Source organism: Corythoichthys intestinalis, chromosome 14 (genome assembly GCF_030265065.1).
Source record: "Corythoichthys intestinalis isolate RoL2023-P3 chromosome 14, ASM3026506v1, whole genome shotgun sequence".
NCBI classification, from domain to species: Eukaryota; Metazoa; Chordata; class Actinopteri; order Syngnathiformes; family Syngnathidae; genus Corythoichthys; species Corythoichthys intestinalis.
The window spans coordinates 47,491,497-47,513,722 of NC_080408.1; the positions used below are offsets into that span (position 1 = coordinate 47,491,497).

At 37.2% G+C, this 22,226-nt stretch overlaps 1 protein-coding gene across 5 annotated transcripts in view; it reads left to right on the forward strand.

The window, feature by feature from the left end:
- Nucleotides 1–14,313, forward strand: part of LOC130929540 (phosphatidylinositol 4-phosphate 5-kinase type-1 gamma-like) — a 61,454-nt gene extending 47,141 nt beyond the window's left edge. For 3 of the 5 annotated variants that reach the window (XM_057856752.1, XM_057856751.1, XM_057856754.1), the window contains exons 16-18: nt 1,756–1,830; nt 11,066–11,138; nt 11,215–14,313. In XM_057856752.1, the coding sequence (XP_057712735.1) occupies nt 1,756–1,830; nt 11,066–11,125 (135 nt within the window). In that variant the 3' untranslated portion in view covers nt 11,126–11,138; nt 11,215–14,313. Of the gene's footprint in view, nt 1–1,472; nt 1,508–1,755; nt 1,831–11,065; nt 11,139–11,214 lie in introns of all 5 variants that reach the window. The other 2 variants (XR_009066914.1, XM_057856753.1) reach the window with 2 other exon arrangements.
- Nucleotides 14,314–22,226: the final 7,913 nt, after the last annotated feature.

A 22,226-nucleotide genomic window follows, 5' to 3' on the forward strand; every position in this document is an offset into this window, starting at 1 on the left:
TCAAGACAGATGCCTGGCGCGGGTGCTAATTTGGCAGCCGGGCGGACTGAAGGGCACAGGCGGGAGGAAATTCCCGAAATGACCCGATAGCCAAACCCCTGGATGAAAAAATATTGCAGTTTATACGACCACGATTCTTCGTGAAAGACATGCCGATCACATCAGTTTTACCACGGACATTTACATAAGTGATGTCAAGAAAGCATGTTTATCATGACGGCACAGTGGTTAGTTGATAATTTTAACATGCACCAAACCACACAAAGAAGTCATCCAGTCAGTAATGCATTCAGTACGCTTTAAATTTATGACGTCTTAATCAGATCATTCTTCTTAAATCTAGTCAAATAATTTTCCCCAGTTTGTTTGAGTGTTGACGACTAGTTAACAGATGAATGCGCCAGATTATTCCACTTGAACTAAATATTGCCATTTGTTCTTATTAAGCCCAAGCATCTAAAAAATGTCATTTTTCACCTAAATCAAGAAAAATTTGCTTTCAAATAATGTTTTGAAACATACATATTCTTGAATAAAGAACATTTCTGACAAGTTTTTAAAATTTTTTTAGGATTATGTATAATAATTTATTGCTTAAAATAAGGCTGTTAAACTTATTTTCAGCTGGCTATTTTTCTTCAAGAAATCTGAGTGAAATATACTTGAAGTGCCGGCAGTTAATTTCACTTATTTTCAATAGATTTACACTAAAAACAAGGGAATTTAACTAGTTTTAAGGAGTTGTGTTTTTGCCGTATAGTAATGTTATACGTTAGGAATGGCTTACTTTTAAAGCCATTTTTGTGCAACTTACGTATTTTTACTCTAAGTAATTGTTGCCAAAGGTTTACCATTACACAATGTCAGACAATCTGTCTTTATTTAGATGTTGGAATTTACTACTTGTTCACATTTGATGTTGGAAAAAAAAGCGCAATAATATTTTTGCACAGTAATATTTTCTCTTGTGTATACTTTAAAATTTTACATAAATCTTTTGATAAAATTATCGGCTTGACATTTTTGGTTATCGGTTGGAACGAGGAGGAAATTATCGGTTATCGGTATCGGCTGAAAAATGCATTATCGTGCATCACTAATGTATAGGTACCACGGTATTTAAATGGCAATAAGTAAAAAAACAAAATTAAAAAAAAACATGAGTACTAAAAAAAAGACAAACACACACACACACATATATATATATATATATATATATATATATAGTTTTTTTTTTTTTTTTTTAAGGAGAAGACTTTGCTTTGAAATCTTTGGCCTCCATTGACAGTAATTGATGATCAATCCGTTTCTGTCAAAACAAATTGGAGGTCTTTCGCCGTCAATGGCAACCAACGACTTAAAATATCACTTCCTTCAAACACAACTCTTCCACTTGCCTAAATGACCACTAAATATAATTCCGTTCCTATCCGTCATTTTGTTGTTCTCTGCTCTGCTGGGTCTCCTTGCAGTGGCCTAGTCAGGACAGCGTGATAGAGTTATGATGGTGAGAAGGAGGGCTCATGGGAGTATCTCAAGCATGAGGTTGCCACTGCCAACGGTCGCTGTTTTGAATGCATCAGCAGAAAAAAAATCTCATTTCTGCACTGCATGATGTTTATATCTGACATCATGCAGAGCTCATCATTTCAGCATTTCTTTTTCAATTGAGTTCGTTCTGTACATTTTCTCTCATCAATTGTCTTCCATCATCTCATTTTTATGTATGTGTATGTGTGTGTATCCATCCACTAGTATGCAGATGGCAGATATTGGGTGTACTCTCCCGTTCTTGGCCGTCGTAAGCTAAACTCTAGTTCGAGTTACACTGTAAGTCACTAGCGTGGTGTAGAATAGAAGCTTGTAGAATGTCAGAAGTGATGCATAGTCTAATATTTTCATTGGGATGAGTAAATGCTGAGAGACAAGCGTTCAAATATGTTCATTTATATTCAAGAGTGCCAGCATTCATTGGCTTAGTACGTCCTAAACACACTGTTAGCGAACCTAAATTTACAGTGGGATAAATGCCAGTATCTGCATGGCAAGCACTTCTACCGACTGTCATCAAAATGTGATGCTTGCATGGGGGACAGAAACAATGGGTTTTTATATTTTTTAAATGTTTTATATTGGGTTTTGTGTTGCTTTGTTGGCTAAACCTATTGGCTGTGATTATTGGCGATAAATGTCCAATCAATCCTCCCATTATGAATTATGAACTGAAAAAAGGGTGTAATGGTACACACAAGTCACGGTTCGGTATGTACTTCTGTACAGGGGTTACAGTTCGCGTTACAACAGGAAAAACAAAAATCACAGCATTTGAACATTAAAGTTTGTTCTATTGGCTAAAACAAAATAGCAGCCCTTATTAAAGTGAAACAAAAATACCCGTAGAAGAAAACAAACTTGTGAATTTGTGTTTTTATTGTTCTCACATTCTTTAGTTCAATGTGTATGTGCGAAAATTGACAAAACGCCCTTTTTGTAGAGATGGACTAAGGTAATGGTTAAAGTCAGGCAGCATTACCAACATAAGATATATTTTTTTATTGGACAATATAATGTGCAGGTCACTCAAAATCTGAAAAAGCACCTCTTATGGTCATAGTGCAAAAACAAAGACTCACTCGTTGTTTCAATTACTTCAATCTAAGCCCAGAGGTGGCTAGGGTATCTAAAAATGTTGCTCAAGTAAGATTAGCGTTACTTCAAAATAATATTACTCAAGTAAAAGTCGTCCATGAGTGCCCGCTAGTGGAGAAAACATATTTCGTAATATGAAATTACAGTGATTCCTCGTTTTTCGCGGTTAATGGAGACCAGAACCCACCGAGATAAGGGAAAAACCGCGAAGTACCACCCCACTCCCCCAAAATGTGTTCAATGTATTATTCAGATTTAGCACTGGAAAGAGATATAGATATATAATTATATAAGACATGTTTTTTTCACTTTTTTCCCCAAAGTATAATTTCAAAAAATACATTTATATATTTTAATAGATGGTTTCCAAGCACTTTAAATGTAATAATTGTGATAAGTTTTAAACATGTTACTGTCCAACGGAATTATTTTTAACGCGGAATAAGGCATAAAAATGCTTGGCTTTATTAAGTGCTTCATTGAGTGAGTCCACTCAAATCCAAAGTAACTCCAAGTAAAACCAAACTAACACACAATGAGTTGCAACAGCTGTTTAACAAGTCAATGAGTCGATGATTGACGCATGCAGCACTTTGAAGCTCGGTTCTCTGGCAACATCAAAAATCAACGTCTGTCAATCATTGTTAACTTTAATAAGCCACTCCAGTGCACTCACTGCCTGACCAACAACGAGCAGGGAGGGAGGGATGGGAGAGTGAGATTACGCAATTGGCACGGGACAGCTCATCTATTTTTTTTTTTTTTTTTTTATGTTGAAAAAAAATCCGCGATGGACCGAGGGGGCGAAGTTTGAAGCGCGAAGTAGCGAGGGATCACTGTACAGTATATCACAAAAGTGAGTACACCCCTTGCATTTCTGCAGATATTTAAGTATATCTTTTCATGGAACAACATTGACAAAATGACACATTGACAAAATGGAAAGTAGTCTGTGAGCAGCTTATATGATAGAGTTAATTTATTTTCCCCTAAAAAAAAACTCAAAATATAGCCATTAATATCTAAACCCCTGGCAACAAAAGTGAGTACACCGCATGGGAGTTATGTACATCCCTAAATGTCCAAATTGAGTACTGCTTGTCATTTTCTCTCCAAAATGTCATGTGACTCGATACAGGAATGCTGTCAGCATTGCTGCAGAGATTGAAGAGGTGGGGGGCGGGGAGGTCATTCCCACCACCATGCTTGACTGTAGCCATGACACACTTATCTTTGTACTCCTCACCTGGTCGCCGCCACACATGCTTGAGACCATCGGAACCAAACAAATTGATCTTCGTCTCATCAGACCATAGGACATGGTTCCAGTAATCCATGTGCTTTATTGACATGTCTTCAGCAAACTGCGGGCTTTCTAGTGGACCGTCTTCAGAAGAGGCTTTCTCCTGGGGTGACAGCCATGCACACCAATGTGATGTAGAGTGCGGCGTATGGTCTGAGCACTAAGAGGCTGATCCCCCACCTCTTCAATCTCTGCAGCAATGCTGACAGCACTCCTGTTACGATTCACATGACATTTTGGATGGAAAATGACAAGGAGTACTCAGTTTGGACATTTAGGGATGTACGTAGTTCCCATGAGGTGTACTCACTTTTGTTGCCCGGGGGCTTAGATATTAATGGCTATATTTTGAGTTATTTTTAGGGGAAAAAAATGAACTTTACTATATAAGCTGCACACTGACTACTTTTCATTGTGTCAAAGTGTCATTTTGTCAGTGTTGTCCCATGAAAAGATATATTTAAATATCTGCAGAAATGCGAGGGGTGTTCTCACTTTTGTGATACACTGGTATATTTCCTATTATAAAATTAAAAGGATCATATCTCCGGTTTTCCGTGGTCAATCGGTGCCAAATAAAAACTGGGCGAGAGGTTAAAATCTGCGCTTTCCAGTCACGTTGATGGCAGCACTCTATGTCAAATACTTAATTTTTTTACAATGCTTTAAATACTCCATCTGATTGAACAGGCTGGCGTGTTCATAGAACAGCAAGCTTGAGTCTGATTGGCATAATGGAGTCATGTGATTATTGTTGCGATGTCTCCTTGGTGAAACTAGTAGAGCTACTGTTGGCATCGCTGCCAAAAAAAGAAGTAAAATTTAATATGTAGAATAAAGAGGAAAAATGTCTAGTGTATCCCAAAGTAAAGGAGTGAAAGTAGGGTTTCTTCTTCACAAATCTACTCAAGTAAAAGTAATAAGCACAGCTTAGTGAAACTACTGTTAGAAGTACATTTTTCTCAAAAGGTTACTCAAGCAAGTGTAACAGATTATATGTAACGCATTGCTACTCACCTCTGCCAAGAGCTAGAGCAAAAATAAAGATTTCCTGATTCGAAAATATGAAATAAACACACATACAATGCAAAAACTCTTTCGCCACAACTTTCCTAGTAGTGATCAAAGATAACATCATCTTTTTTGCATTGTCTTCTTTTTGCCGTAATGTCGGTTGTTGGTTTACGCGCATTACAGCTACCGCCCCCTGGAGTGGAGTAGGACTAACTCGGACATGGATTTTTTTTTTTTTCTGAAACATATTCACCCTCTGATTGCGTGCACCGAACAGTGGTGCCAGCACCGTGACAGTACAGGATGAATACAAATACCGTTAAACTCTTAGCAATAGTTCTTTTTAAAATTTGAGAACTAAAGTTTGAATTTGTTGATGTAGAAAATTTTCAACACTTTAACTTTTCATTCTTAACCCTTTACTGAGCAAGGGACTATTTTTGGAAATTAAAAAAAAAAACAAAAAAAAAAAACATAAAGACCTGGCTTCCACGGCTAACACAAACGTTAACATTTGTGTGAGCTGCATAACCCAAAATTGGATTTCACATTTGTGGACAGCAGGTCTAAATTATGTTTATGTATGTGTATATTATTTGAAATTATTAATCATTTATTATATACATTTTCATGAATAAATAAAATGATTAATTAATAAAATGTCAATCTTTGAGAATCTTTAAAAAATAATTACATTAAAAATAAATACATGTAATAATTTTGTTAAAATGATTTGCAGGTTCACAGCATCCAATCTATTTTGACTGAGAAAAATTATTTTTTAAAATGTTGTATTATCTGTTTTTTCTATAAAAGATAACAATAATTATTATTGTTATTTGTTTTTTTAATTAACTCTGGCCACCATCAACGGTGCTAGACGTCCTTTCCATTTTCATTTTTTTCCCCCAATTTTGAATTCTATTTGATTACAAAAAACACCCAAGAACAAACCCACTACCTTTTTTTTATTATATCATTGGCCAACACTGACTGCTATAGACGTCCAATCCATTTTTACTGGATTTTTCTTTAAAAAAAAAAAAAAAAAAGATTACATTCCATACGAGAAAAACTAGTCAGGAAAAAAAGTCGTTTGCTGCTATTGACAGTGGTAGACTAGACGTCTAATGCATTTTGAATGTTCATTTGCCCCAGTTAAAATGCATCGGATGTGTATTTGTGTCAGTAGCGGCCAATGGGTTAAATGAGTGCCCCAAAAAGGATTAAGTGTTTCAGCACAGTTCAAGTATCTCTCAGCATTTATACTTCCACAATTCTGAATGAACTACAAATTCTACTCATTGGTGTTATCCAATCCTGCATTATCACACAACATTTCACTGGCTGTGATGACTTTTAGATGATGCTTGTGTTGACGTCTTTGGAGATTTAATGGCTTTTAGCACATCATAGCTGACAAAGCTCATTAGCGCAAGCCGGGTTTGAATCTTGACAGTCACATAATTAAAGCTGCACACTTGGCAAAAATTGGCTCCATGTTGTTATGTGAATTGAAAACTTGTATGTCCAAATACTGTACTGTAGTCATTTTTTTTTTTTTTTGTTAATCAAAAAGTGAGCCAACCCATACAAATATTTAACTCATTGGCAATGAAATTAGGGCTTTAATGATGAATCAACAACTAATTGGTAATCAAATAATCAAATGAATCACTAATTTGATATCGCTCAACTCTAATTTGTCCAAAACCTCCTTTTTGATCCTCTTTGTAGCAATTTTTTCCCTTTATTTTCATTATGTTATTGTTTTATTATTATTATTATTTTTAACAAAAACAAAAAGAGGGAAAAACTGCAAACCTTCTTTTTGAAATGGATTATTTTACAATTTTTAATTTTGTTTTTTTCTTTCTTTAGCCCAGTGCTTCTCAATTATTTTCTGTTACGCCCCCCCAAGGAAGACGTAAATGTTTCGCGCCCCCCCCCAACTCTCTGCCGCCACTGTAAATAGTATCATTCGTCTATATTACTATTATAAGTACGCCTCAGCCTAACATTGTGTCCTTTTTTTTCTATTAAAGAAAAAAAGTAACATAGATCAACTTATAATAAAGTATAACTTTTTTAACATTGTGTTGCTTGTAACAGAAAAGACAATGCGCATCAATTTGCCTGAAGTTAAAAAAAAAAAAAAAAAAAAAAAAAGTCACATCCAAACTGTAAAAATACACTCAAGGTACATTTTTGACCATTTGATACTGAAAAATAAAATGTAATAAAATCAGTAAATAATAACAAATTCAAATTGATTAGAAACATTTACTCTTCAGGACAACATGCCAAAAAATTTGACCGAAAAAAAACAAAACTGAATAGAAGGGGGGAAAAAGGTCTCTGGACAGAAGGAAAGTTTTTATTTTCGCTGATTCACCACAGTGCTCACTGGTTTACTGATATAACACTGACAAAGCGGGACGATTGTGACAATTGGCAATATTCGGCACATTTTCGCTGAAAAACGTGGCGTCTTAACTGATTTGGCTTCTCCGCTATAATCATTTTTAGACTCAGTAAACAGTGGTCTTTCCTCTTTTCCCACTATATTAAAAGTCAAAGGCAAACGGCCCGAAAAAAGCGCATTCTCGGCGGCCGAGGGAGAACCGTAGGTGAGGGCGGTGGTCGTGACGATCCCAAGCCGAAAACAGCACTTCTCGGCCGGACACGTGAGAAAGACAGTGGGTCGCTGCGTGAGTCCAGCTCTGCATGAGTCTCTTCCGTGTGCTCTTGCTTACTTCAAAAATACTGCACGCACTTTGAAAATGACAGCGCCACTGCCACCCACGGAGTGGATGTGCAAGTACACTTTATTCTAGTACGGCAAAAAAAAAAAAAAAAAAAGCATGTTCCCCGAGGTCACTCGCGCCCCCCCTGGCATCGCTCTGCGCCCCCCTGGGGGGGCGCGCCCCACCATTTGAGAAGTACTGCTTTAGCCGGTCCTGTTCAGCTGCCTTGAATCTTGAGTGAAAACACATTTTCAATTGGCATTTTTAAATGACAAACACAGTAAATATTCTTTTTTTTTTTTCTTTTCTTTTTTTCATTTTATTTTAAAATTTGGTAAAAAAATTCTTTTGATGGGGAAAAAAACATGAAGTTGATACAACACGATTTAATTTTGCGGGACACAAAATGACACGGTGGTCCAGATCAGGCCCCCGGGGCGCGTGTTTGCCTGAGGGTTAAACACACATCCGTGAAGTTGGCTCCCCATCAGACACAAATGTATACAAAAATGATGTGGTTGTGCTACATTTGTGCCTGTTTGTGTTGTAAAAAGTTTCATTTGTGCTGCTATCGATATCGTCGAGATAGATATTGAGATCTTAATTTCAAGTGATGGCGTCACTCGCGGCACCCCATTTACTGGAAAATGGACCCAAAGTGGTGCATTTTGTTTGTGCTACATTTGCGCTAGTTGTTGGGACACCCCTGGGTTATTGAGAGAGTTGGAACGCTCCGTCAGCTGCGGGAGTTAGGATATGGAAGAGCTGCGAACGTGCTTCAAGTATAAATAAAGTGCATGACAGTCCTCTTATATCTCATTCTGCCAAATAAAACATTAATAAAATCTGTTGGGCAAAAAATGATATAAATAGCCAGCAATCAAACGAATATATATATATATATATATATATGTATATGTATGTATATATAATACATTCATTCATTCGTTTTCCATGTCGCTTATCCGTCTTAAGCATTTATTTACCCCGTATTCATTTTGCATATGTATGTTTATCTGTACAGTGGTATGAAAACGTATCTGAACCTTTTGGAACTTCTCACATTTCTGCATAAAATCACCATCAAATCTGATCTGATCTTTGTCAAAATCACACAGATGTTAAACTGTCTCCTTTAACCAAAACCGCCCAAACCTTTATAGGTTTTCATATCCTAATGAGGATAGCATGCAAACAATGACACAAGGGGGAAAAATAAGTACGTAAACGTGATGTGCATCATGTCTCAGTCAAAAGAGCTGTCTGAAGACCTGTGATCAAGGATCGTTGATATGTATAAACCTGGAAAAGGATACAAATTATCTCTAAAAGTCTGGATGTTCATCAATCAACTGTCAGGGAAGTCTTACAAATGGAGAGAGTTTAGCACTGTTGCTTCTCTCCCAAGGAGTGGCCGTCCACCAAAGATGACGCCAAAAGTTCAACGCAGAATACTCAGAGAGGTAAAAAAAAGAACTCTAGAGTGTCTGCTAAAGACTTACAGCACAAAATATTAAATGTGATGGTTTACTTACTTATTTTCCCCCCCTTCTGTCACTCATTAAAATATGTAAACCTATAAATGCTTGGGTTGTTTAAGTTAAAGCAGACAGTTTTTTCATCTGTGTGATTCTGACAAAGATCAGATCACATTTGATGGTGATTTTATGCAGAAATTTAAAAAATTCCAAAAGGCTCAGATACTATTTCATACCACTGCAACTTGTTCATTTGGTAACTTTTGGATACTGATAGCCCAACTGAATGTAAAAGAGTGCTTATTCACAGCCACAAAAGCTCTTGAAAGCAACATGTGATAAGGGCGCAAAATCTAAGAACACCAGCAAGATGATAGTCAATCTGGACAGCGCTTTTACGTGACAAGAATATGATGGCTGGGGACCCGGTTCCAATCGGGTAGGGCAGCACTCTTTTGGTCGTGGAGCAGAGCCCATTAGACATCTCGGTTGAGGCAAACTGCATCAAAGTTTTCGTGTGCTGTGATGTACAGCATCTCTGCAAAACTAATCAAACTCCTGTGTTTGAAAGTATATACTAATCATAAAAAGCACACAACAGTTTTGGATGCTAACTATCTCTCCATAATTATATTGGAATAGGTTTGATCACACAGTTGTTTACCGTGAAGATCTGCAAACAAAAATTTCTGTTCTGAGTTCTGCTGTTGTTAGCACTGTCACTAGACGAACTTGCCACATAAACATTACTGGTTTTGTCGTACTCATGTCTCGCCTAATCCCGTCTTTTCCGTTCGTTGTGGTTTTGCTGCACATTTTGTAAAATATCAACAGTGCTGTCCCGCTCATTAATGTTCCTCTCGGGTTCAAGTTGAAAGGGCTGAACAGTTGACATGTTTATGTTGCGAGATTGAAAGGCAGCGCAACCCGTTGACGTCACTGCCCACGATGCATTGCGACGCCAACAACAATGGTGATCCGCTAGTTAAACTAATTTTATAATAACGAAAACATCAAGAGGGGTTTTGATATCAAATTATTATAACTCACACCAATATTTGTTTTAAGAACTACAAGTCTTTCTATCCGTGGTTCCCTTTAAAACCATAATATCTACAAAACAATTGGAGCACAAACAAACATTTTTACAGCACAAACGAAGCATAAACGATTGACACCATTTTTAGCCATTTTTAATCAAAATGGGAGGTTGGTTGACCTCAGATTGACCTATAAAAGAATTGTAAATATCTTAAACTTTTTACAGCACAAATCATAGACATCATTTTCATGTAAGTTTGTGTCTGATGAGGGGCCAACTTCATTGAGATGTTACACACTCCTACGTAGGCCTTTTTTTTTTTTTTTTTTTGTAGTACATGCTGGCACATGTTTAACTTATTGACCTTAATTACCTATTTCAGCGCTATTAAAGATCATGAATGTGGTGTTTGATCATCCTCCTTGAGCAAGATACTGAACCCCACGTTGCTCCTGGTGCTGCGTCACCAGTAGGTGGATGGCGCCTTGAAAAAGGTGGAAAAGCGCTATATAAGTATAACACCATTTACCATTCTGCTGTTAATTGAAATGAGTTTGTCACTATGATAACACCACCAATGGCAGCCAATGAGTAGCATTTACTTTAGTAAAAATTCAGTTTTGGAGATGCAAGGATTCCACCTAACAGCGAAGACATCTAAAATAATTACTAACTCTTACCAAGTTGATATCAATAAATCTCCAGAAAAGTGCAGCTTTAATTTCAAGTGTGATGAAGAATCTTTGCTTTTTGATGTGTTTTCCGTTTTCCCTCTCATTTCCTCTCCTCCGCTTTTACTGCTGCTCTCTGTTGGCCAAATTTGCTCGGACAGACTCAGGAGGACCAGTGTTGTGTGTATTCTCCTCACTCCAGCTCAGAAGATGACTCATGAGGAATGTGAGACCGTAAGTAGACTTTAGCACTTTTTAGATCCCCGTCATGAGTGTCTCTCCTGATTATCACCGGTATTTTTTCTTTCAGATGCAAGAAGTTGCGAGGTTTTACAAAATCGGCAAGAGATTCTCGATACTCTTCTGCAAAGCATTTACTGTACATAGTCCATACAGTACGCAAATAAAACTGAAATATTTCAAAAAATATGCAAGAAAAGAAATTTTGCTGAAATATTGGACACGTGCACTATGAACGGCGCAAACATTTTTCAGCATTGATGGTGAAGCAATATGGACACTTGATGGTGTGTTTTTATTTTAGCAACAAAAACCCAGGATGTATTTTTTATTGCACTTTATTATTGCACTTTTTAAAATATGATTTGTCAGTAGACAACTGTTGTATTTATTATTTTGTCATAATTATTGATATATTGTCCGCAATGCCGATTGGTCCATTGTTCTACATGCCTTATTGACTAAATGTAATTATATGTCTTTGTTTTTGAATGTTTCTGATGAGTTATTTCAGATTTTTGGAATAGCAAATGTTTTTTGTAAAATGTACATACGGAAAAAAACTAACCAAAAACAAAAAAAAGACCTTATTTGAGCGCATCTTGTGACAGGGTCATAATCATGACATGACCCCTGTCATGAACATGAATGCGTGTTTATAACAGATGTCCTAACTCAGAGATATTTGATGACATCAATTACTGAGTAGCACTTAACGACATGTTTCATACATTTATATTAATGAAAGATGTCATGTCATGCTTATGACAGTGTGATAACAGTGATACTCTCATAAGATGTATTGATAAAAATGTCTAACCCCCAAAAAAATTTGGCAGAAAACACTCAGGTGACTTGAAGTTCTGCTCTGAGACCCCCAATTTGGCCAAATGTCAAACATTTCATATATTAATGTGTGAAACAGTAAAGAAAATTTTTGAACAAGAAGGCTTTTAAAAAAAGAAAGAAAAAAAAAATTTAAACCCCTAAACCCTACCTCGAGGTGAGAGCATGAGAGAGCATAATTAAAGACACCATGATTTTAACAAGATATTATTGCGTACTTACCTTGTTTTGATCCAAAACTCTGCGTAGCATGTCTCACAAAGTGTCAAGACACAGCTGTGAATGGCCACAGCCTGACTTTTTGGGGATTTTATGGGTGAAACACGGTAATATAACAGGAGTCACAATGCAGAAATTGCAGACATCAAGGAGTGATTGAGATTATCTATTATCAAATATTTACCCTTTTAAGGGTTTTTTTTTTCCCGATTTTCTTTGGATCGATTATCATCTAAAATATCGGCGAAAATGCGACAGTAACACAAAAAAAAATACAAATAAGCGATAGTTATGAGGTAGATATCCGTGACCTATTTACAAACACTATTTTTTTCATTGTAACGTAATTTGTTTAAAAGTTTAAAATATGCGAGTGAAGAATTTTATTGTTGTTGTTGTTGTTGTTTTTAACTAAATACAAGACATCAATTAATGATTCTAAGCTAAAAATGAAATATATTTCAAATCAAATTTAATTACCTTCTTTTGATGGCTGGGTTGAAACGAGCGGTTGCACGATGTCTGTAAACGCAAAATTAGTTTGGGGGCTTAATGCGCCATGAAACTGCTATAACAGCATATAGACATACTGTTCTATCAAACACAACATTTCTTTTGGCTTAAAATACAGCAGTTTATTTCAAAGGGGGGGTGCAAGAGCAGAAAATGCTTTTTCAGCCTTGTCTGTTTTCTGCCATAAACAAAATGCAGCAAAATACTGTATAAATAGAAATGGGAACATTCCCTAAAATCAAAAATGTTCTTTTATTGTTCTGAATACATCAAATAACAGTAAATTGAGGAACTGAAAAAATAGATATATTGTTAATGTGAGTTTTTAAATGATGAATATTGCCTGTGAAAACAAGTGTAAATTTTAAAAGAAAATTGTACAATATTAAGTAAAAAGAGCTAAAGTTGGAGAGCTTCGATTTTAAGGTTGTGTTTGGGCAAAAATATTTTTTTTACAGTAACATTAAATATGTTTGTTTGTATAAATATGTTGAATTTTTTTTTCTTTTACTGAAAATTATGAAAAAAAAAGTATATTTTTTTATATAGTGATTTTACTGTGAGAAACAATGAAATATGATTTACAGTACTATATCAACTCATGTGAAGGCTCAATTCATCCGTGTTCTGTATGAAAGAAGGAGGATTTCTCATGATTTGGTCTTTTTCGTGTGCATGTTAGTCCTGTGCGAGTAGGCTTGCATTTTCTTCACACCTGTTTGTCAATATGTTGCTGATTTATTGGTGTCAGCCAGCTATTAGCATGTCGAGTAACTGAGTGTCTAAACTGAATAAAGAGTATGCCAATGTAAATTATAGACTCAACTATTGTACTGTTTTTACATATTTTTTTTTTTAATCTCTGCTGACAGTCATTAATTGTCTTGGACGTCCAATCCATTTGGACTAAGAGGGCTGGCAGCATTCGATCGTGTGTTATTAATATGTAAAAATCTCCTTCTACTATCTACCATAACACATACTCTGTGAATTCTATACATATTTCTGGGTTGGCAGTGAGTAATTGATATTATGTTCCTCCCTTTTAAAAGACGATGCAGTGAAGAACAATTATGGCTAGTGCACCTGTTTTGGCAACAAGCCGTCACAAAGCCGGGCTTTGATCTGCGGGAACCGCAAATAAATGCCTTTGTTCCTTCAAAGGAGCGAGAGGCGTGGACATCCCAACAAATAGAAACTGTGTGTGCATGTTTGTGTTTGTGTGTGTGAGTGAGATGGAGACAAAAGGCGAGATAGAGCAAGCAGGCTCAGATCAAGGGTACATTTCCAAATGTCTGTGAGTGGGAGACGAAAGCTCACCTATCCAGAATGCCTCACCTTGACTCTTGCTGCCGACTCAGGATTTTGGGAGCACCCTTTCTCCCTTTGACCTTCATTTAAATATTTTATGTATCTTTTTTCAAGAAGGTCATTAATTCCTCTCAGGCAGGAGCGTCACTAGACCTAATACAATACTGGGGCACAAGGGGGCACTGGCAAGTGAGCAAAAAAATGTTTTTGCACAAAAAGTCAGAAATAGCGCTTTAAACTATATGTAATTTAATTAATTCTCGCTCTTCCTTTTGACCACCCCTGCAATTCTATTAGATAATCCTCGATTTCTCCCAGAAAATGATTGCAATTACAAATGCTAGTAATAATATCGTCATTTATTTCATTTGCAGTGAAAAAACACAAAAGCGAATGGACTTTTTTTTTTAATCATTATTTTACACAAAACTCAAAAAATGGGCAGGACAAAAGTATTGGCACCCTTTTAAAAATCATGTGATGCTCCTCTAACAGCACCTGTTACTTACCTGTGGCACATAACAGTTGGTGGCAATAACTAAATCACACTCACAGGCAGCTAAAAGGGATTGAAGTTGACTCAACCTCTGTCCTGTGTCCTTATGTGTACCACATTGAGCATGGAGAAAAGATCAAAGAAATGTCTGAGGACTTGAGAAGCAAAATTGTGAGGAAACATGGGCAATCTCAAGGCTATAAGTCCATCTCCAAAGATGTTCCTGTGTCTACCGTGCGCAGTGTCATCAATAAATGTAAAGCCCATGGAACCGTGGCTAACCTCCCTATATGTGGACGGAAAGGAAAAATTGACGAGAGATTTCAACGAAAGATTGTGCGGATGGTGGCTAATGAACCTCGACTAACATCCAAACATGTTCAAGTTGTCCCGCAGTCCGAGGGTACAACAGTGTCAACCCATACTACCCATTGGTGTCTGAATGAAAAGGGACTCTATGGTAGGATACCCAGGAGGACCCCACTTCTGACCCAGGGACATAAAACAGCCAAGCTGGAGTTTGCCAAAACTTACCTGAGAAACCAAAAAACGTTTTGGAAGAATGTTCTCTGGTCAGATGAGACAAAAGTAGAGCTTTCTGGGAAAAGACATCAACATAGAGTTTACAGGGAAAAAACCGAGGCCCTCAAAGGAAAGAACTCTCTCCCCACAGTCAAACATGGTGGCGGTTACCTGATGTTTTGGGGTTGCTTTGCTTCCTCTGGCACTGGACTGCTTGACCGTGTGCATGGTATTATGTCGTCTGAAGACTACCAACAAATTTTGCAGCATAATGTAGGGCCCACTGTGAGAAAGCTGGGTCTCCCTCAGAGGTCATGGGTCTTCCAGCAGGACAATGACCCAAAACACACTTCAAAAAGCACTAGAAAATGGTTTGAGAGAGCACATTGCAGACTTCTAAGGTGGTCAGCAATGAGTCCAGACCTGAATCCCATAGAACACCTATGGAGATATTTGAAAATGGCAGTTTGGAGAAGGCACCCTTCAAATCCTGGTTGGTCAGTTGGCCAAAAAAGAATGGTATGAAATTCCAGCAGCGCGATGTAAGAAACTCATTGATGGATACCGGAAGCAGTTGTTCGCAATTATTTTGTCTAAAGGTTGTGCTACCAAGTATAAGGCTGAGAGTGCCAATGCTTTTGTTCGGCCCATTTTTTTGAGTGTTTTGTAAAATGATAATTATTTAAAGTTTTTTTTCATTCTCTTTTGTGTATTTTCATTGCAAGCAACATAAATGAAGATATTACGACCAAAGCATTTGTAATTGCAATCATTTTCTGGGAGAATTTGAGTATTATCTGACAGAATTGCAGGGTTGCCAATACTTTTGGCCAGCACCGTACCTTGTTAATAGAGTCTATTCACCTCATAATGATCAACTTCCATCTCTCCTTCACCTCTTCCTGCAATCTCTGCTGCTCTACTTTGTCTAGGTAGTAATGGGGATATAATGTATCACTGCAATTGTTGTGCAAATAATAAGTATCTCTCAACTGGTAGGTTTTGACATAAAAGTGGTTTATGTTGCCTAGGTGGGTTACCTAGCTTACCTCTCTCACCCTCCTTGCTGCAATTAAGTAACTTTCTAATATCAATTTGGAAGAGTAATGGTGTTTGAGTCAAATAGAAATAACAAATAATACCGTATTGGCCTGAATATAAGACGGTGTTTTTTGCATTGAAATAAGACTGAAAAAGAGGGGGTCGTCTTATATTCGCGGTCTAGACGTTATACCCATTCACGACGCTAGATGGCGCCAGATGTCGTAGAAGCAATGTTCTGTCCTGACAGATCTCAGCTACTCTCCCCATTCACGACGCTAGATGGCGCCAGATATCATTGAAGCGATGTTCTGTCATGACAGATCTCAGCTACTCTCAATTTTAACCAGTTTGCATGATTTTATTGTCATGTTTTTCCTTTTTCAGATTTGTTTCAAGACTACAGTTACAGTTAGACTTCACTTTGATGGTTAATGCAGTTATTGCAATTTTGTTGTTTTATCACAATATATTGGTTTATTTACATTTCAAAAACCAGAAGGCATTCATTTACGAATGTGATCGCACTTTAGTTTACATATTTAAATGTTTAGATATTAAGATTTGATTGAGGCAAGATAACATTATTTTTAATCATTTGTTTCAGAATTACTGGAATTATTATCTGTATAAAAATTAATTTGGTGTTCAGAATGTCTTTTTTCAAACTTGAGTCTTGAAAAAGAGGAGGTCGTCTTATAATCAGGACCCTCTTATATTCGGGCCAATATGGTACATCTTGTTCCAGATTACAGGGACTGCAGTAATAAATAAAATTCTTGTAAAACAGCTGGAAATTATGATGAGCACACATACAAAAATGTTAAAGGTTATATCCCAACGACTGATTCTATTCATTTTGGTCAGATAAACATATAGCAATAAATAGCATCAGTGTCGATACAGTTCAATTACCACACATCATTTTAATACAATATTAGACAGAGTCAGCTGGGAGGAGGCATAACTGCATTTTATAATGTTATGTCCATCAGTTATCACATGGCAAGTGTTTGATGTGGTTCAATTTAAGTTCAACTGTCCGCAAACTGGCTTGTTCTTATCGCTTGCTCATTTTTGCATACAGAGGCATTTTGGGCTTCCCACATTCTTCTGATGCACTCATATTTTAGATGTCTTTTATGATTGTTTTTAATATCTTAATGTCATTATGTACTACAGCAATAGAAACAGGCATGTCTTAGTCTGATTATTGATTAGCATGTTGGCTAAAAAAATGTTCCCTTTAAAGGAGGAAAAAAAGTGTCACAACAAGCGGAGGAAAAAAATCTATTTTTGAGTTTGTCAGCAATAAAGTACTCGAATTAATTCATGAAATCACCTCCTGCGCCTCACCAAGGCATAAAACGTCTCTTTTAAAATGCAAAGAGATGCATGTGCTTTAACAGAGAGAAGGTAAACCTTGACCTCTCTCGACTAGTCTTCAAAACATTGTCAGTATCTTAAGGCACTGTTTAGGCCCGAGAAAACAACGCCATCGATTTCTAATCCTAATCCCCCTCTACTGGCTCGCTGCTATTGATCATCTATCCATCCAATAATGAGATAGAGGAAAAAGAAGAGCGGAGGGCTGATGAAGGACGAATCCAACACGGCGGCGAGTGCTCGGTCTTTCGGCTCCAGCCAAGCGTTGCCCTGTCACTTCCGGAATACACTTTTCAAGAGTTTTAGCAAACACAGCTGAGCCGCTTTGCCTAAATATTCCAACGTCCACGATATGGATGAATGCACTCAACGCGCATAAGTAAACAGATGCGCACACACACAGAGGATTACATTTCAGTGCAAACAACAGTAATGGTATGCGAGTTATATTCTGTGATAATGAGCCATTTCCCCCTCGGTGGTGTTTCTCCACAATCTCGGGATCATTTTCTCAACAAGCGGATCCTAAAACAACACAAGTGAAGCTGTGCAGATAGAAGGTAATTGCGTATAATAATGTGGGCTCGCCCTCAGTGGTCTGCGTCTCGCTGTGATTGCTTGAAGTTCACTAGAAGCGCTTCGGGCACAATTTTAAGCATTCAGCGTGGTCAGCATCCACATGGGGGAAGAAACTTCACTAGTCACCTTGTATCTGCATCCGGGATTGCAATACTGTTAGGAAAAGTGTACAACATGTTAACTCATTTTATGCTTTACGTACATTGTTATGATTTGATTTTTCCTTATACATTAATATTACATACATAGACTTCACAATATATTGACGGGACATGAGGCGCGGGGCCGATTTATAGGGGGCCTGCTTTGTTGGCGTGGCCGCCAAAGCTCACAGTGTGGAATTAGAGAGCTTTTTATGTTAAAAATTCTTGTGAATAAATGCTTAAAGGGCAACTGAAAAGCTTTTCAGATTTCGCTCTTTAGTGTTTTACTCAGTTGAATTGTATTAAATGCAACATTCGCTGTCTCAAAAAGTCACATTAAAAAAAATAATAATAATTGATCGGGTAGTTTTTGAGTTATGGCCATAGCAACACCATAGCAACGAGGGACCGACCGCTACCTGATGACGTAACTTCCAGGGAGCCTCGCCACCACTCTGAAAATGGAAATATAGCACCACGCTATCCTCGCCATATATTGCAAACATTTTCTGGGTTTGACTCGCGAGATTCATCATGCCATCTGGATGTGTAGCGATGAATTGCTCACAGGAAGACTCGAGACTCTATGAGTGGTCCAAAAAAACTTCTCCTGCAAAGGTTTGGACCGTTTTTGTCAGCATGCATACAGGTCCCCAATCGGCTCATTGTTTTCATCATTTCAGCGACGACAGCTTTGAAAACCTACAACAATGCAACCTTGGTTTTACAAAGACGTAAGTAGACACCCTTACTGGGTTTTATGACTCTAAAATTTGATGCACTTCTGTTGATAAACGAGGGGGACTCCTACTGCCCGTTTGTTGAAGCGTGACATTTTTTTGTTGTTGCTGTTGCCCTGTCATAAGTAGATAGGTTTGCTGAAAGGTCTACTCATGTGATTTTATTACTATATCAATAGGTATTATGTAAATTCAAATGTCCCAGGCCTGTCCCAGGGTAAATATAAAGCCTATATATAAAACAATCCACCTGCCAGGCCCTAATGTATTAAATACATCTCAGTAAAACAATGACTATTGTACTACAGCATCAACATCAAGGTCTGCCTATTCGAAGATGGAACAATAGCATCAAATAGATGCTGCTTTGACTGGGGCATTATGATTTGATCACCAAGAAATTATTATTTAAATTAAAATTAGGATTCATCCAATATTTTCATGCTGCTATGATTTTTCTTTTTTTTTTTTTTCTCCAGGAAGCCAAACATAAAATATTAAGCGGTGGAAACTCTCAACCCGATGAAAAAAGTGTTGCAAGTCAGTCGCCACCCAGTTTCCCAAAATCAAGAGAGAGTGGGTCGAGTCATATGATGACCCAAGTGATGCGGTGTCCAGCGATGATGACTGAAGAGATCCTATGAGGCCTGCCAGATGCTGAATTTCTCCCGTCTGCGACATCAGATGACGTGCACATTTTTTACAAGAAAAATGTAGTTACCTTCATATTTTAATGATAATGATTTATCTTTGTATAGAGAACACTTAATGCTACAGAAAAGAGTAAATACGTACTTATTTCCCACTGCCATTATCATTTTTCAGTGTTGCGCTAGTCCGTTGCTATCCTAACTTTGTGTTGCTTACTAAATTTATGTTCTTTGATGTGTGCCATTGTGTGCTTGGCTACTTGGGTACTTAGCTTTCTATGTTGTGTCACAATCTGACAGCGAAAGCTGATGCTGATTCAACATAAATCTGGTATCATTTATTGTTGTTGTGGCCTATTGAATATTTTTTTCAGAATGTAATATAATTACAATATATTATATACTAATAGAATACATTAAACAGTCAACAAAATGTGTCAATGTTGTTTACAATTTATGGTTTTATTATTTTAATGTAATTCATGCCCCTGTCAGTGCTTCAGCCTCCTCAAGTTTGACTCTCATGTCTGGGATCTTCTGACGACACAGACGTACGCTTGGAAGGGTAATTACTTGACGGTTTACAGCAACACCGGGAAAATAAAATCGTTTTGTCATTTATTTTGAAAAATCAATAACATCATTCATTTAGCCACATTTGGGTTAGCTTTAACATATTTAGATCGGTAGGAGCTGTCCCATTACCTAATATCCAGTTTTAGCTATGTGGAGAGCATGGAAAAATATACAACCATGTAAGCGCATTCTCTCAAATAAAAAAATCACGATGCTGGACTTAGGCTTACCACTCACTCCCCCGTTCTTGAAGTGTCGAGCTGTCAATTGGCTTCATGACGACATCTGCTGTGTCAAGTAAATTGCCGTCATCTGACGCCTCAGGTTTAAACATGTAGGGATTAATTGTAGTTCATCTTTCCTGGGAGCCTTTGCTATCGGTAGCATCACCAAAGAGCGATCCTGAATGGTTACCTTTGGTGGAAATATCACTGACATCGTTGTTGCTACTATGCTAGCTGTTGATAGTCTTCTCTGTTGTGTCGGGGAATCTACGTCACACTTCCAGGTTTACGAAGGGACCATTAACGGAGTGCAAAAAAAAAAACAAACAAAAAAAAAAACGCAAATTATCCTTGCAATTACGTGTTGATAATGTCATGGTTGTTTTGACGAACTCGTCCAAAGTTTATATTCGTAAAATTACAACAAAATCCGGAAAGGTCTTCAGTTGCCCTTTAAATCCCTGAATTCTTTATAGATGTGGACTTAAAACAGTCTCGATTCTTGGTTAAAAGCAAAAAAAAAAAAGGTGCAGTTAGCATTTATTTTACGTAAATAGTGTGAAATTTGATTCTAGTCGGTAACCAAATGTAGCTGCGGCCTCATGAAAACAAAATGCTTTTTCCGTTGAAAATTCTTTTGAATAAATGCTTAAATCCCTGAATTCTTTATAGATATGGACGTTAAACAGTCTCGATTCTTGGTTAAAAGCAAAAAAAAACCCAAAACAAACAAAAAAACCCGTGAAGTTCGCATTTATTTTACGTAAATATTGCGAACTATGATGCTCGTCAGTTTTTCCGTTGAACATTCCTGTGAACAAATGCTTAAATCCCTGAATTCTTTGTAGATATGGACGTAAAACTGTCTCGATTCTTGGTTAAAAGCAAAACACTGTGTAATTAGCATTTATCTTACGTAACTATTACAAACTATGACTGTAATGTTGTAGCGGCTGATTTCTCCCATTGATTTTTTTCACAATGTTTCAAAATCCATGCATGGTACGAAAAATATAATAATTACCTTGAATCTTCGAACAAATCACTCCTGATACAATCCTTCCTGTTTCAACCTAAATCTGGCGTGAGATCGCTGCGTGCGTGTTTGAGAATAACTCCTCTTGATGCTGTGTGTGGCCAGACCCCTTACTTGAAGACATGGCGCAATGTCAGATGGAGGTGACCCGTCAATATAACTATGAAGTCTATGTTACATGAAACTGTTCCAATGAGTTTTGTATGTGGCACAGTTCTTGTACTTTTGAACTGACTGTGTGTGACCGCTGTGTGATTAGAGAGTGGCTGGAAGTCTGAGTTATTGAATCAGGGATCTGTTTTGCTCTGTTTGAATCGAAACACAGTGCATCACAACCTCATAATGTACAGGAGTGAGAAATGTCAGCACATCTCTCAATAATATCACATCTAACAATAATATGTCTTAAGGGTGTAACGGTCCGTACACTAAAAAATTATAAACAAGCAAAACTGTGAGCTCCAAATCATTAGCAGCAACAACTTGAACATGACAAATGTAATTACCCAGATTGCAAAATATAACTGGAGCGGACATGGGCCAGATGTACTGCAAATTTCGGCCCAATTTCGTAAAACAGATGCGCCCCAGTGTCTTTTTGAACAATGGGTCAAACTTCACTTTTCGGATGAGCTAACAATTTTTGGCCAGAACCACATTATTGTATGGCCCGGATACGGCACACGTTTCCCAATCTGGGCCAGATTTGTATCAAAACCATTTTCAGTATTAAATTTGGGGTCCATTTTGCTCAATGTATCATAGTGTAATGTGTATATATTGCAAATTAAATCTGTCTA